Below are 14,589 nucleotides of genomic sequence, written 5' to 3' on the forward strand. Positions count from 1 at the left end.
GGATGGGGATGGATAGTTGGGGATAGGGATGGACAGTTGGGGATGGGGATGGACAGTTGGGGATGAGGATGGATAGTTGGGGATGGACAGTTGGGGATGAGGATGGATAGTTGGGGATGAGGATGGATAGTTGGGGATGGGGATGGACAGTTGGGGATGAGGGGGGATAGTTGGGGATGGACAGTTGGAGATGGACAGTTGGATGGGGATGGACAGTTGGGGATGGACAGTTGGGGATGGACAGTTGGGGATGAGGATGGATAGTTGGGGATGAGGATGGATAGTTGGGGATGGACAGTTGGGGATGGACATTTGGGGATGAGGATGGATAGTTGGGGATGGATAGTTGGGGATGAGGATGGATAGTTGGGGATGGACAGTTGGGGATGAGGATTGATAGTTGGGGATGAGGATGGATAGTTGGGGATGGGGATGGACAGTTGGGGATGAGGGTGGATAGTTGGGGATGGATAGATGGGGATGGGGATGGACAGTTGGAGATGGATAGATGGGGATGGAGTTGGATGGGGATGGACAGTTGGGGATGGACAGTTGGGGATGAGGATGGATAGTTGGGGATGAGGATGGATAGTTGGGGATGGACAGTTGGGGATGGACATTTGGGGATGAGGATGGATAGTTGGGGATGGATAGTTGGGGATGGGGATGGACAGTTGTACTTAACTTGTTTCCCACTGTGTTCTATTAAGCACTGTTTTAACCAGAAGTTCATTTTAATAACGTAATGTTGGAATAGAGTAAGAAGGCAGAGTAAATAAATTCATTTTAATAACGTAATGGTGGAATAGAGTAAGGTGGGCAGAGTAAATAAGTTACGTCCATATTCTTGGAGGTCATGAGTGAACCTTGGTTAACTTTTTGGGGGATAATAACAATATGTTCTCAATAACCTACTTGGTCAAATGAAAGCTATTAAATAAACATATTTCTGGGATCAACAAGCTACAGCTATTGGTAATTTACAGGTGTCTCTTTCCTTTTCAGTCCTCTCAAAATGGATACTCCAACGACAACCGGTAAGTTCACAGTAGCTCCCAGTAACGGTATGCATCACAGTGGAGCGGTGAATGTGTGTACTTGTGAAGGGGACCCCTTAGAGTACGGGGTTAGTCTCCAGCCAGTATAGTCCCTTAGGTGTGTAGGAGAGGCAGTCGGGGCGGCCTGGTCACAGCAAAGCCCCCTAAAACCCTGTTCCAACCCCCCCCCCACCCCCCACCCCCCAGGCACCGTAAAATTACACCACCAAATGATATTGAGATGTTTTTGAAGAGATCTAATAATTCTGACAATATAGCATCAGTTTCAAGCAGCAGGGTTTGGGTTTGCTAAGTTTGAATGTTGGGTTGAACTGACAATAGTTTTCCACATGTAGTCCAAAGCACAACAAAAGTACATCTTTCAACCCCTCTCCCTTTCTGATAGCGATAATTATTAAACCGATGTGTTTGAGAGACTGTTTTTAAAAATATTTGTTTTTACTGTCAACATTTCTGCTCTGTGTGCATGCTCTTTTCTGGGCTGGGGTTTGGATACAGTGCAACACTGTTACAAATGGTCGCTCCCTATCCCTCCCCTTTGCCCTTTCCTCCTCAGTGTTGGCGTGTCTGAAGGTCTGGACAGGTTTAAACAGTGGTAAAATGTTCACCATATTACTTCCATATTTACAGATCATTGAAGGGTAAGGGCCAAGGGGAGAGGTAGGGAATGAATTGAGAATGGCTGTTCCAAAACCTACATGGCCCCTTCTCCTATACCCACCCAGTAACCCCGGCTCTCCTATCTCTCCCTCCACTGTCCCCCAACAGACTTTCCCCTGAAGGCTACTCCTCTACCTCTCAAAAGAGGAGGCAGATCTTTAGGTACTGACACATCCGCGTGACGTGTGACTCTAGCAGTCTGTGATTGTGTTGCCATGCCGTTCTACCCCCCTGTCTAGTTGTGATTTGATATGACTGACTGATTGGATGAGTCCAGAGATGGCACCTTATTCCCTACTTAGTGCGTTTAGGGTGGTTAGGTTGCCATTTCAGACCTTAGCCACTGAATGTTGGTGTTGCTGCTTGGCGTGGGTTGGCTCATGGGCTGGCGTGGGTTGGCATGGCTGCTTTGTTTTTTTTGGGGGGGGGGACTGGGTACTACTTATTATCCCTCTGTCATCATTGCTACATCCTCCATGATCTCTGTTTCTGTTGATCTGGTTTTCTATCTCCCTCTTCATCTTTGCTCTACTACTTGAACAGTAGTTGTCTCTACTACTGTCTGTGGTGTCTTGAGGATAGATCTACTACTACTACTGTCTGTGGTGTCCTGAGGATAGATCTACTACTACTGTCTGTGGTGTCCTGAGGATAGATCTACTACTACTACTGTCTGTGGTGTCCTGAGGATAGATCTACTACTACTACTACTGTCTGTGGTGTCCTGAGGATAGATCTACTACTACTACTGTCTGTGGTGTCCTGAGGATAGATCTACTACTACTGTCTGTGGTGTCCTGAGGATAGATCTACTACTACTACTGTCTGTGGTGTCCTGAGGATAGATCTACTACTACTGTCTGTGGTGTCCTGAGGATAGATCTACTACTACTGTCTGTGGTGTCGTGAGGATAGATCTACTACTACTGTCTGTGGTGTCCTGAGGATAGATCTACTACTACTACTGTCTGTGGTGTCCTGAGGATAGATCTACTACTACTGTCTGTGGTGTCCTGAGGATAGATCTACTACTACTACTGTCTGTGGTGTCCTGAGGATAGATCTACTACTACTGTCTGTGGTGTCCTGAGGATAGATCTACTACTACTGTCTGTGGTGTCCTGAGGATAGATCTACTACTACTACTGTCTGTGGTGTCCTGAGGATAGATCTACTACTACTACTGTCTGTGGTGTCCTGAGGATAGATCTACTACTACTACTGTCTGTGGTGTCCTGAGGATAGATCTACTACTACTACTGTCTGTGGTGTCCTGAGGATAGATCTACTACTACTACTGTATGTGGTGTCCTGAGGATAGATCTACTACTACTACTGTCTGTGGTGTCCTGAGGATAGATCTACTACTACTACTGTATGTGGTGTCCTGAGGATAGATCTACTACTACTACTGTCTGTGGTGTCCTGAGGATAGATCTACTACTACTACTGTCTGTGGTGTCCTGAGGATAGATCTACTACTACTACTGTCTGTGGTGTCCTGAAGATAGATCTACTACTACTGTCTGTGGTGTCCTGAGGATAGATCTACTACTACTACTGTCTGTGGTGTCCTGAGGATAGATCTACTACTACTGTCTGTGGTGTCCTGAGGATAGATCTACTACTACTACTGTCTGTGGTGTCCTCAGGATAGATCTACTACTACTGTCTGTGGTGTCCTGAGGATAGATCTACTACTACTGTCTGTGGTGTCCTGAGGATAGATCTACTACTACTGTCTGTGGTGTCCTGAGGATAGATCTACTACTACTACTGTCTGTGGTGTCCTGAGGATAGATCTACTACTACTACTGTCTGTGGTGTCCTGAGGATAGATCTACTACTACTACTACTGTCTGTGGTGTCCTGAGGATAGATCTACTACTACTACTGTCTGTGGTGTCCTGAGGATAGATCTACTACTACTGTCTGTGGTGTCCTGAGGATAGATCTACTACTACTGTCTGTGGTGTCCTGAGGATAGATCTACTACTACTGTCTGTGGTGTCCTGAGGATAGATCTACTACTACTGTCTGTGGTGTCCTGAGGATAGATCTACTACTACTGTCTGTGGTGTCCTGAGGATAGATCTACTACTACTGTCTGGTGTCCTGAGGATAGATCTACTACTACTACTGTCTGTGGTGTCCTGAGGATAGATCTACTACTACTACTGTCTGTGGTGTCCTGAGGATAGATCTACTACTACTACTATCTGTGGTGTCCTGAGGATAGATCTACTACTACTACTGTCTGTGGTGTCCTGAGGATAGATCTACTACTACTACTGTCTGTGGTGTCCTGAGGATAGATCTACTACTACTACTGTCTGTGGTGTCCTAAGGATAGATCTACTACTACTACTGTCTGTGGTGTCCTAAGGATAGATCTACTACTACTGTCTGTTGTGTCCTGAGGATAGATCTACTACAACTGTCTGTGGTGTCCTGAGGATAGATCTACTACTACTGTCTGTGGTGTCCTGAGGATAGATCTACTACTACTGTCTGTGGTGTCCTGAGGATAGATCTACTACTACTACTGTCTGTGGTGTCCTGAGGATAGATCTACTACTGTCTGTGGTGTCCTGAGGATAGATCTACTACTACTGTCTGTGGTATCCTGAAGATGGATCTGCTGCTACTCTGTCCTAAAGAGAGATGCAGTAACACTACTATCACATTATCATTACCACAGTGAATTATTGTAATTTGTGTTTCTGTCAATTAATCCCATAAGGGACGGGTTGCCAATTTGGTAATTTGACTCAAAAATAACATTTAATTCATTCATCATCAGATCTTTGTGTTGGTTGTGATCAGTGATTCTGTTTGTACCACAGCTGTGACACGTAGAAACTGAAATGTCATTAGCCGACTGACCTCAGTAACGTTGAAAAGAGGGGTTTGGGGGGGGGGGGGGGTTTCAGTGCCAATAGTTCAGCAGACGAGCGATTGCATAATCACTGAATTGAGACTACTGTGCCTTTTTCGCTTGTGTTGTCTTAGTGCATATCCTACATTGTGTGTGTGGAGATGATGATTCATAGGTAATTCAGTATTCTCCTCTCCTCTTGACAATGTTTACCATGTCACATATACAGTAGAAACATATAGGTATTATTTACATAATTGTATTTTGTAGGGGGGAAACGCTAATGAAATCCAAAGTGCAACATTTTAGGGAAAATGAATGTGACAGAACATCTTCCCCTGTGTTGGGTGGAGAGAGTGTTGTGTTTTGAAACAGGAGAGAAAGAATGTTGTGATTTTAAAAGCAGGATCTCGCTCTCGCTCATCTTTGTCTTCACAGTGTGAGCGAGCTACCACCCTACCTTTCTTTCCTTAAAATAGGCGGTGGAAGCTGGGAGGCAGGGAGGCGGGACAGATGAATAGGAAGGAGGCAGGGAGAGAGGTGGGGAGAGGGGCAGGGAGAGAGGCGGGGAGAGGGGCAGGGAGAGAGGCGGGGAGAGGGGCAGGAAGAGAGGTGGGGAGAGGGGCAGGAAGAGAGGTGGGGAGAGGGGCAGGGAGAGAGGCGGGGAGAGGGGCAGGGAGAGAGGCGGGGAGAGGGGCAGGAAGAAGGCAGGAGAGAGGCGGGGAGAGGGGCAGGAAGAAGGCAGGAGAGAGGCGGGGAGAGGGGCAGGAAGAAGGCAGGGAGAGAGGCAGGAAGAAGGCAGGGAGAGAGGCAGGAAGAAGGCAGGGAGAGAGGCAGGAAGAAGGCAGGGAGAGAGGCAGGAAGAAGGCAGGGAGAGAGGGGCAGTAAGAGAAAAAACGAGAGACTGGGAGAGAAAGAGGCAGGGAGAACGCCTAAAATAGCTCATCCATTAATTACTGTTTCTCTGAAATATTTATCACCAACTGCTACGTTCAAACAGATTTACACATTTCTACCTTTTTGTCTCCTTATATCTGATATTATAAGGATATTCCCTGGCTTTTGTTTTGGTTCTTTTTCAATCTTCTGTCCTAGGCTACCTCAGTCATTTCTCTGAATATCTAGAACAGACACGTTTAGCTGACCTGGTTATTTTGCGTACCTGTGTTGTCTTTAAGTGGTGTAGCTTGTTATTAGGGCATGGTTATTCCCATCAAATAGGTAACTAGGGTATTCTGCAGTCAGAGCACTCCACTGTAGTTCACTTGAGTTGTATGTTCCCTTGTTTAGTCAGAAATCCAAGCATTTGTTGTCAGCATTTTAAGTCATAAGTCTGTCACCACATTGCCCTCACAAACCTGCATTTGCCAGACTTTTTGTTCAGTGCAATGCCATATCATCCATATTTGATGACGTTAGAACAAACGAAAAGTAGGATATAAACATGGTGACAGTGAGCGACAAAGCTGTAGTTTTGGAGGTAATGGGAAGTTGATAGCCTCCTGGTCGCTGCTAGTGACATTCTAATAACGGTGCTACTGCAGCTGTCGCTCAGCCTACTGCTGCTGTCGCTCAGCCTACTGCTGCTGTCGCCCAGCCTACTGCTCAGCCTACTGCTACTGTCGCTCAGCCTACTGCTGCAGTCGCTCAGCCTACTGCTGCAGTCGCTCAGCCTACTGCTGCTGTCGCTCAGCCTACTGCTGCTGTCGCTCAGCCTACTGCTGCTGTCGCTCAGCCTACTGCTACTGTCGCTCAGCCTACTGCTACTGTCGCTCAGCCTACTGCTACTGTCGCTCAGCCTACTGCTGCAGTCGCTCAGCCTACTGCTGCTGTCGCTCAGCCTACTGCTGCTGTCGCTCAGCCTACTGCTGCTGTCGCTCAGCCTACTGCTACTGTCGCTCAGCCTACTGCTGCTGTCGCTCAGCCTACTGCTACTGTCGCTCAGCCTACTGCTACTGTCGCTCAGCCTACTGCTGCAGTCGCTCAGCCTACTGCTACTGTCGCTCAGCCTACTGCTACTGTCGCTCAGCCTACTGCTGCAGTCGCTCAGCCTACTGCTACTGTCGCTCAGCCTACTGCTACTGTCGCTCAGCCTACTGCTGCAGTCGCTCAGCCTACTGCTGCTGTCGCTCAGCCTACTGCTGCTGTCGCTCAGCCTACTGCTGCTGTCGCTCTATGTGAAGAAAGCTGTGTGTGACTCCATAGTGACGGTATGAGGGGGGGAATGTGTGTGACTCCATAGTGACGGTATGAGGGGGGGGATGTGTGTGACTCCATAGTGAATAGGGGATGTGTGTGTGTTTGTGTACTCTGTGTGTGTACTCTGTGTGTGTGTTCTCTGTGTCTCTGTGTGTGTGTGTGTGTGTGTACTCTGTGTCTCTGTGTGTGTGTACTCTGCGTGTGTGTGTACTCTGTGTGTACTCTATGTGTGTACTCTGTGTCTCTGTGTGTGTGTGTACTCTGTGTGTGTACTCTATGTGTGTACTCTGTGTCTCTGTGTGTGTGTGTGTACTCTGCGTGTAATCTGCGTGTGTGTGTACTCTGTGTCTCTGTGTGTACTCTGTGTGTGTGTACTCTGCGTGTACTCTGCGTGTGTGTGTACTCTGTGTGTGTGTGTGTGTGTACTCTGCGTGTGCGTGTACTCTGTGTAGTACGTGTTGCATTCTGACCAGACCTCTAGCGCATATTGATTTTTGTCCTCCCACACCAAACGCTATCTGGACATGCAGGTTGAAATGTCAAAATAAACTCTGAACCAACTATATTCATTTTGGGGACAGGTCGAAAAGCGTGAACCATTTATGGCAATTTAGCTAGCTAGCTTGGTGTTGCTAGCTAATTTGTCCTATTTCGCTAGCTTGCTGTTTTTCGCTAATTTGTCCTGGAATATAAACATTGGGTTGTTATTTTACCTGAAATGCACAAGGTCCTCTACTCCGACAATTAATCCACAGATAAAATGTTAAACCAAGTTTGTTTTTCTAGTAATCTCTCCTCCTTCAGGCTACTTCTTCTTGTTTGGACTTTATATGGCGGTTGACAAACAACTTTAAGGTGCATTACCACCACCAACTGGACTGGAGTGTGGACCTCAGTTCGTCTTTCAATCACCCACGTGTTTATATGCTCCTAACAACCAATGAGGAGATGGGAGAGGCGGGACTTGCAGCGCATCATGCATCACAAATTGCCCCAAGTTCTATTTTAGAGCCTGGCAGTGCAGACGCTCGTTGACGCTCGCGACCAGTGTGGTTGCTATGATCTGAATAACATGTATGTGTCCATGTATTTTACTGTGCGCGCGGTGTGGTTAGCATGTTACTCCTGGTGTCCCATTGTAAAGGAAAACCTCTTTTAAGGCTGTGTTTTATTTCCAGAATGGACCTGTTGTTGCCTTGTCACTCAGTCAGGATCTGTACTTTCTTCAATGTACTCCTGTCTTCTTTTTCACCTCGGTGTTGATTGGATGAAACATCAGCGATCTGCATGTGTGTTTCTCTGTGATGTGGGTGGCAGTTTGGTGAATGTCCTGTACACTACAGGGGTGTGGTTCGGTTGATTGCCCAATGTTCTGGTTGATTTATTTACCGGTCAGCCAACATCTTTGTGTTTTGGTTTGTTGAATGCCCCATGTTCTCCTCACATGTCAAGGTGTTGTTCTTAACCTGATCACCCTCCGTCTCCACTTCTCTGTCTCCACTTCTCTGTCTCCACTTCTCTGTTCCTCTCTCTGTCTCTCTGTCTCCACTTCTCTGTTCCTCTCTCTGTTCCTCTCTCTGTCTCTCTGTCTCCACCTCTCTGTTCCTCTCTCTGTCTCTCTGTCTCCACTTCTATGTTCCTCTCTCTGTTCCTCTCTCTGTCTCTCTGTTTCCACCTCTCTGTTCCTCTCTCTGTCTCTGTGTCTCTCTCTCTCTCCACCTCTCTGTTCCTCTCTCTATGTGTCTCTCTGTCTCTCTCTCTCTCTCCCCACCCCTCTGTTCCTGTCTCTCTGTGTCTCTCTGTCTCTCTCTCTCTCTCCACCTCTTTTCCTCTCTCTCTCTCTGTGTTCCTCTCTCTCTGTGTCTCTCTGTTCCTCTCTCTCTCTCTCTCTCTGTCTCTCTGTTCCTCTCTCTGTGTCTCTCTCTCTCTCTCTCTCGCTCTCTCTCTCTCTCTACCTCTCTCTCTCTCTCTCTCTCTCTCTCTACCTCTCTCTCTCTACCTCTCTCTCTCTCTCTCTCTCTACCTCTGTTCCTCTCTCTCTCTCTCTCTACCTCTGTTCCTCTCTCTACCTCTGTTCCTCTCTATCTCTCTCCCTCCCTCTCTCTCTCTCCACCTCTGTTGTTCTTTCTTTCTCTCCCTAACACGCCATCACCCTCTTCCCTGCTGTTTCCACCTCTTCCTCATCTTCCCCTGTTTCCCTCCCTCTCCCCTCCTCCCCTGTTTCCCTCCCTCTCCCCTCCTCACCTGTTTCCCTCCCTCTCCCCTCCTCACCTGTTTCCCTCCCTCTCCCTTCCTCACCTGTTTCCCTCACTCTCCCCTCCTCCCCTACCCCCTCCTCACCTGTTTCCCTCACCCTCCCCTCTCCCCTCCTCCCCTGCACAGGGGTAACCTTGAGAGCTCCAGCTGTGCGTCCAGCAGTCGTCAGAGCAGCACTGACAGTGATATGAAGTGCCTGGAGCCAAGGCCCTGGAGCAGCACAGACTCTGATAGTTCAAACAGGACCCTACGGCCCCCGGTCACCAAGGCTTCCAGCTTCTCCGGCATCTCCATTCTGACCAGAGGAGATAGTCTGGGCAGCAACAAGAGCTCTCAGGGCAGCTGCAGGGGCTCACGCACTGGTATGTACCAGATAGACATCCCAATGGGGATTGTATAATGAAAAATGCCTCCTGTAGTTGGAAATTAAAATGTTGTGACCATTGTGCTCTGGGCAGTTCATTCTAGTAATTGAATTTCTCAATGTGAAAATACTTAATTCAATTGAAATGGCAACACACGGGAAGTGTTGCAACCTAGAAGTGTTTAAGCACTCTAGTGGCTTTAGAGGTCACTGACACAGAACAGGTCAGGTGGAAACAGACGGCAATCCTTTTCAAGCCCCTTCATCGTTTTGAAAACAAATCAAAAGGGGAAAGAACCCGAAGAGAGTACAGACAAGAGTGCAGATATGTTGAGGAACAAAACGTACTGTTTCTGTATTTTGACTTTGTCTTGACTCTTGTGTTGTCTTGTTGTGTTATAGGACTCCCACTGGTGAGTCCAGACATGTGTCCCCAGCCCCCAGTCCCCCAGCCTGGCCCCTGCCCCGGGGGTCGCAGTCTGCTGCCCTGCCCCTCCCAGGTCCAGACCCAACCCCCCCAGACCGCCCTACTGCCCACCCCACAGCAACACCCCATGGGCAACTACAACCATAACCTCATGACTCAGGTGAGAGAGAAGCTCATGTCATGAATCCTTTTTTATTTAAATACAGTTTCAGCTTAGAAAAATGAAAAGACATGAAAATGTTCCTGCTTTTTTCCTAACCTAACATCTGTCTGCATCTCCTCCTGCTCCCCCCTCCCTCCATCTCTCCCTGCTCCCCCTCCCTCCATCTCTCCCCCCTCCCTCCCTCCATCTCTCCTCCCTCCCTCCATCTCTCCCCCCTCCCTCCCTCCATCTCTCCCCCCTCCCTTCCTCCATCTCTCCCCCCTCCCTCCCTCCATCTCTCCTCCCTCCCTCCATCTCTCCCCCTCCCGCCATCTCTCCCCCCTCCCGTCATCTCTCCCCCCTCCCGTCATCTCTCCCCCTCCCGTCATCTCTCCCCCCTCCCGTCATCTCTCTCCCCTCCCTCCATCTCTCCCCTCCCTCCATCTCTCCCCTCCCTCCATCTCTCCCCTCCCTCCATCTCTCCCCTCCCTCCATCTCTCCTCTACCTCCATCTCTCCCCTCCCTCCATCTCTCCCCTCCCCCCATCTCTCCCCTGCCCCCATCTCTCCCCTCCCTCCATCTCTCCTCTCCCTCCATCTCTCCTCTCCCTCCATCTCTCCTCTCCCTCCATCTCTCCTCTCCCTCCATCTCTCCCCTCCCTCCATCTCTCCCTCCATCTCTCCCTCTCTCCCTCTCCCTCCATCTCTCCTTCTCCTATCATTTCTCCCCCTCCCTCCATCATTTCTCCCCCTCTATAATTTCTCCCCCTCCCTCCATCTCTCCCTCCATCTCTCCCCCTCCCTTCATCTCTCCCTCTCCATCCATTCTCCCTCATTCTCTCCCTCCATCTCTCCCTCTGTTAGCCGGTGGGGTGTCTGCAGCCCTCTCAACCTGTGTCCTACTCCTCCTCCTGTCCCCAGGTCCTCCTGCCTGTCTCTTCCCCCCAGCAGTACATGGTAGTACTACCATCCATATCTTTATAATGTACTGTTACTGAGCCCAGTCTCTCCTCCCTCCAAGCTGTACATGTTACTAGTAACCTTCATACCTTCTCTCTCTATATACAGTAAATATAACAACTATACAATATGGTACCAAACCTTCCATATCTTGGCTTTCTCTCCCGGTCTTGTTAGTCCCTATTGGACTGAAGTGGCAATATGACAATCATCATCACAACTCTATATTCACACCTACATCTTCACTACTAACAGCTTCTGGTAGTCATTATGCTGTGCAGAAGATAGAAAGATTTCATTTTTAGGGACAAATATCTTCAAATGATAGCATCATATCCAGTTTAACCTACAATCAGTTTATTGGTTACTGTGTCGAACCCACCAGTAACTGTTTGTAATAACCATTTCTCCCCCTCAGGGTGAGGAGCTGTCTCCCCACTTCAGCCAGATGACTCTGAGTCGACAGAGTTCCAGCGAGGCCCCGGAGCCCCCCGCCATGTACCAGACCCAGGGGCCCACTGTCCTCACCCAACACCCTCCACCCCAGACGGGCTATATCATGACCACCACGGCCCAGCCCCTGTCCCCTCAGTCTGGCTACCAGCCTAACACCAGACACCTCCATCATCATCCTGCTCCTCCTCCTCCTCCACCCCCTCCCTCCCAGACCATCATGCAGCCCACACCGCCGCAGGGGTACATGCAGCCGTCTCCCCCTCAACAGGTATGATACTGGCTTCGCAATCAATCATCAACGGTTGTCCCAAAATGCTTTATACTCGGTCTGAATCAATTAAGAAGTAGAATTTGGATTTAAAGTTTCCTTTCTTCCTTTGTCGTCACGTGTTAGACTGAAGGTACATTTACAGCCCAGGAACATTTGGCCCCAAAAAAACGTTGTTTCACAAACTTTACCAATAAATGTGAGAGAGTTTCGATTGCTGTGAAATCGCTGCGGGGTTCACACAGTTGGCGGCGGTGTGACAGTATCTCTAATCCCACTCAGAGTACTGTGTCACTGGCTGTGACGTCTTCTCTCTCTCTATCTCGCTCTCTTTCTCTCTCCTCGTCACCGACCCGCAGCCCAGTAACAAACTGCTTGAATCCCAAAAAAATATTCATTTAAATCCTGGAGGCGGAAACCTCCGGCGTTGACCCTACACCCTGGGGGGATAGTTCCCACAAAAGGAGCTTTAGGGGGCAAGTAGGAGTTTGGCACATAGCTCCACTGCTGTCTCTTGCTGGCTCTGTGAGGTAGTGGCAGTGTGTTCACCGCTCTGTGAGGTAGCTAGTGGCAGTGTGTTCACCGCTCTGTGAGGGAGCTAGTGGCAGTGCGTTCACCGCTCTGTGAGGTAGCTAGTGGCAGTGTGTTCACCGCTCTGTGAGGTAGCTAGTGGCAGTGCGTTCACCGCTCTGTGAGGTAGCTAGTGGCAGTGTGTTCACCGCTCTGTGAGGTAGCTAGTGGCAGTGTGTTCACCGCTCTGTGAGGTAGTGGCAGTGTGTTCACCGCTCTGTGAGGTAGCTAGTGGCAGTGTGTTCACCGCTCTGTGAGGTAGCTAGTGGCAGTGTGTTCACCGCTCTGTGAGGTAGTGGCAGTGTGTTCACCGCTCTGTGAGGTAGCTAGTGGCAGTGTGTTCACCGCTCTGTGAGGTAGTGGCAGTGTGTTCACCGCTCTGTGAGGTAGCTAGTGGCAGTGCGTTCACCGCTCTGTGAGGTAGCTAGTGGCAGTGCGTTCACCGCTCTGTGAGGTAGCTAGTGGCAGTGCGTTCACCGCTTTGTGAGGTAGTGGCAGTGTGTTCACCGCTCTGTGAGGTAGCTAGTGGCAGTGTGTTCACCGCTCTGTGAGGTAGTGGCAGTGTGTTCACCGCTCTGTGAGGTAATGGCAGTGTGTTCACCGCTCTGTGAGGTAGCTAGTGGCAGTGCGTTCACCGCTCTGTGAGGTAGTGGCAGTGTGTTCTAGTGGCAGTGCGTTCACCGCTCTGTGAGGTAGTGGCAGTGTGTTCACCGCTCAGTGAGGTAGCTAGTGGCAGTGCGTTCACCGCTCTGTGAGGTAGCTAGTGGCAGTGCGTTCACCGCTCTGTGAGGTAGCTAGTGGCAGTGCGTTCACCGCTCTGTGAGGTAGTGGCAGTGTGTTCACCGCTCTGTGAGGTAGCTAGTGGCAGTGTGTTCACCGCTCTGTGAGGTAGTGGCAGTGTGTTCACCGCTCAGTGAGGTAGCTAGTGGCAGTGCGTTCACCGCTCTGTGAGGTAGCTAGTGGCAGTGCGTTCACCGCTCTGTGAGGTAGCAAGTGGCAGTGCGTTCACCGCTCTGTGAGGTAGCTAGTGGCAATGTGTTTACTGCTCTGTGAGGTAGCTAGTGGCAGTGCGTTCACCGCTCTGTGAGGTAGCTAGTGGCAGTGTGTTCACCGCTCTGTGAGGTAGCTCGTGGCAGTGCGTTCACTGCTCTGTGAGGTAGCTAGTGGCATTGCGTTCACATTTAAGAGAATAGCCATAGCCTACAGTGTATGGATCTTGACAGAGGGAGATATCCCTAGACTAGAGCAGTGTTGCTTTACTGTTCCCTGTATGTATCATGTCCTTTGGGATAGCCACTAGCTATAAGGCAGCAGGGCTCACCTCATACAGACCTGTCTCTCTCTCTCTGAGCTAAACTCAGATGGAAAATAAACCCCAGGAAGAGTAGCTGCTGCCTTGGCAGGAACTAATGGGGATCCATAATAAACCCCAGGAAGAGTAGCTGCTGCCTTGGCAGGAACTAATGGGGATCCATAATAAACCCCAGGAAGAGTAGCTGCTGCCTTGGCAGGAACTAATGGGGATCCATAATAAACCCCAGGAAGAGTAGCTGCTGCCTTGGCAGGAACTAATGGGGATCCATAATGAACCCCAGGAAGAGTAGCTGCTGCCTTGGCAGAAACTAATGGGGATCCATAATAAACCCCAGGAAGAGTAGCTGCTGCCTTGGCAGGAACTAATGGGGATCCATAATAAAGCCCAGGAAGAGTAGCTGCTGCCTTGGCAGGAACTAATGGGGATCCATAATAAACCCCAGGAAGAGTAGCTGCTGCCTTGGCAGGAACCAATGGGGATCCATAATAAACCCCAGGAAGAGTAGCTGCTGCCTTGGCAGGAACTAATGGGGATCCATAATGAATATAAATGCTACCTTTGAACTTCCATCAACCTCTAAGAGTTGATTTCTAGTTTGCGACCTTTTATTAATTTGGTTGGAAGGTTTCTTATTGTACTACTTATGAACTGACTGTATTTCTCCCTCCCTCTGCTCCTCCAGATATCTTATTACCCCCCTGGGCAGCAGTACCCCAGCACAGGGCAGCAGTACCCCAGCACAGGGCAACAGTACCCCAGCACAGGGCAACAGTACCCCAGCACAGGGCAGCAGTACCGGCCTGGACCCATGTCTCACCAGGTGTCCTACCCTGCTCAGCCCATGCCCCAGCCCATGGCTCAGCCCACACAGCAGTCTGGTCAGTACCACTACAGTACCATCTTTCTCAATTCAAGATTAGTCTTTCTGTGTTTTTAAAGTGCTGTACAGTTTTATACTGAACAAAAATATACAGTACTCAGACCCCTTGACATTTTTCCACATTTTGTTACGTTACAGCCTTATTCTAAAATTTATT

At 49.4% G+C, this 14,589-nt stretch overlaps 1 protein-coding gene across 10 annotated transcripts in view; it reads left to right on the forward strand.

Annotated features, from left to right (window-relative positions):
- Window positions 1-14,589, forward strand: part of LOC110493284 (R3H domain-containing protein 2) — a 91,716-nt gene that overhangs the window by 55,953 nt on the left and 21,174 nt on the right. For 4 of the 10 annotated variants that reach the window (XM_090206438.1, XM_090206439.1, XM_036950838.2 and 1 more), the window contains exons 11-17: window positions 1,006-1,037; window positions 1,827-1,880; window positions 9,178-9,413; window positions 9,818-10,002; window positions 10,848-10,940; window positions 11,362-11,667; window positions 14,235-14,430. In XM_090206438.1, coding sequence (XP_090062564.1) covers window positions 1,006-1,037; window positions 1,827-1,880; window positions 9,178-9,413; window positions 9,818-10,002; window positions 10,848-10,940; window positions 11,362-11,667; window positions 14,235-14,430 — 1,102 coding nt within the window. The remainder of the gene's footprint in view (window positions 1-1,005; window positions 1,038-1,826; window positions 1,881-9,177; window positions 9,414-9,817; window positions 10,003-10,847; window positions 10,941-11,361; window positions 11,668-14,234; window positions 14,431-14,589) is intronic. The other 6 variants (XM_090206440.1, XM_036950842.2, XM_036950844.2 and 3 more) reach the window with 3 other exon arrangements.

The sequence above is a fragment of the Oncorhynchus mykiss genome, chromosome 17 (genome assembly GCF_057628025.1).
Source record: "Oncorhynchus mykiss isolate SJ-2025 chromosome 17, ASM5762802v1, whole genome shotgun sequence".
Lineage (NCBI taxonomy): Eukaryota > Metazoa > Chordata > Actinopteri > Salmoniformes > Salmonidae > Oncorhynchus > Oncorhynchus mykiss.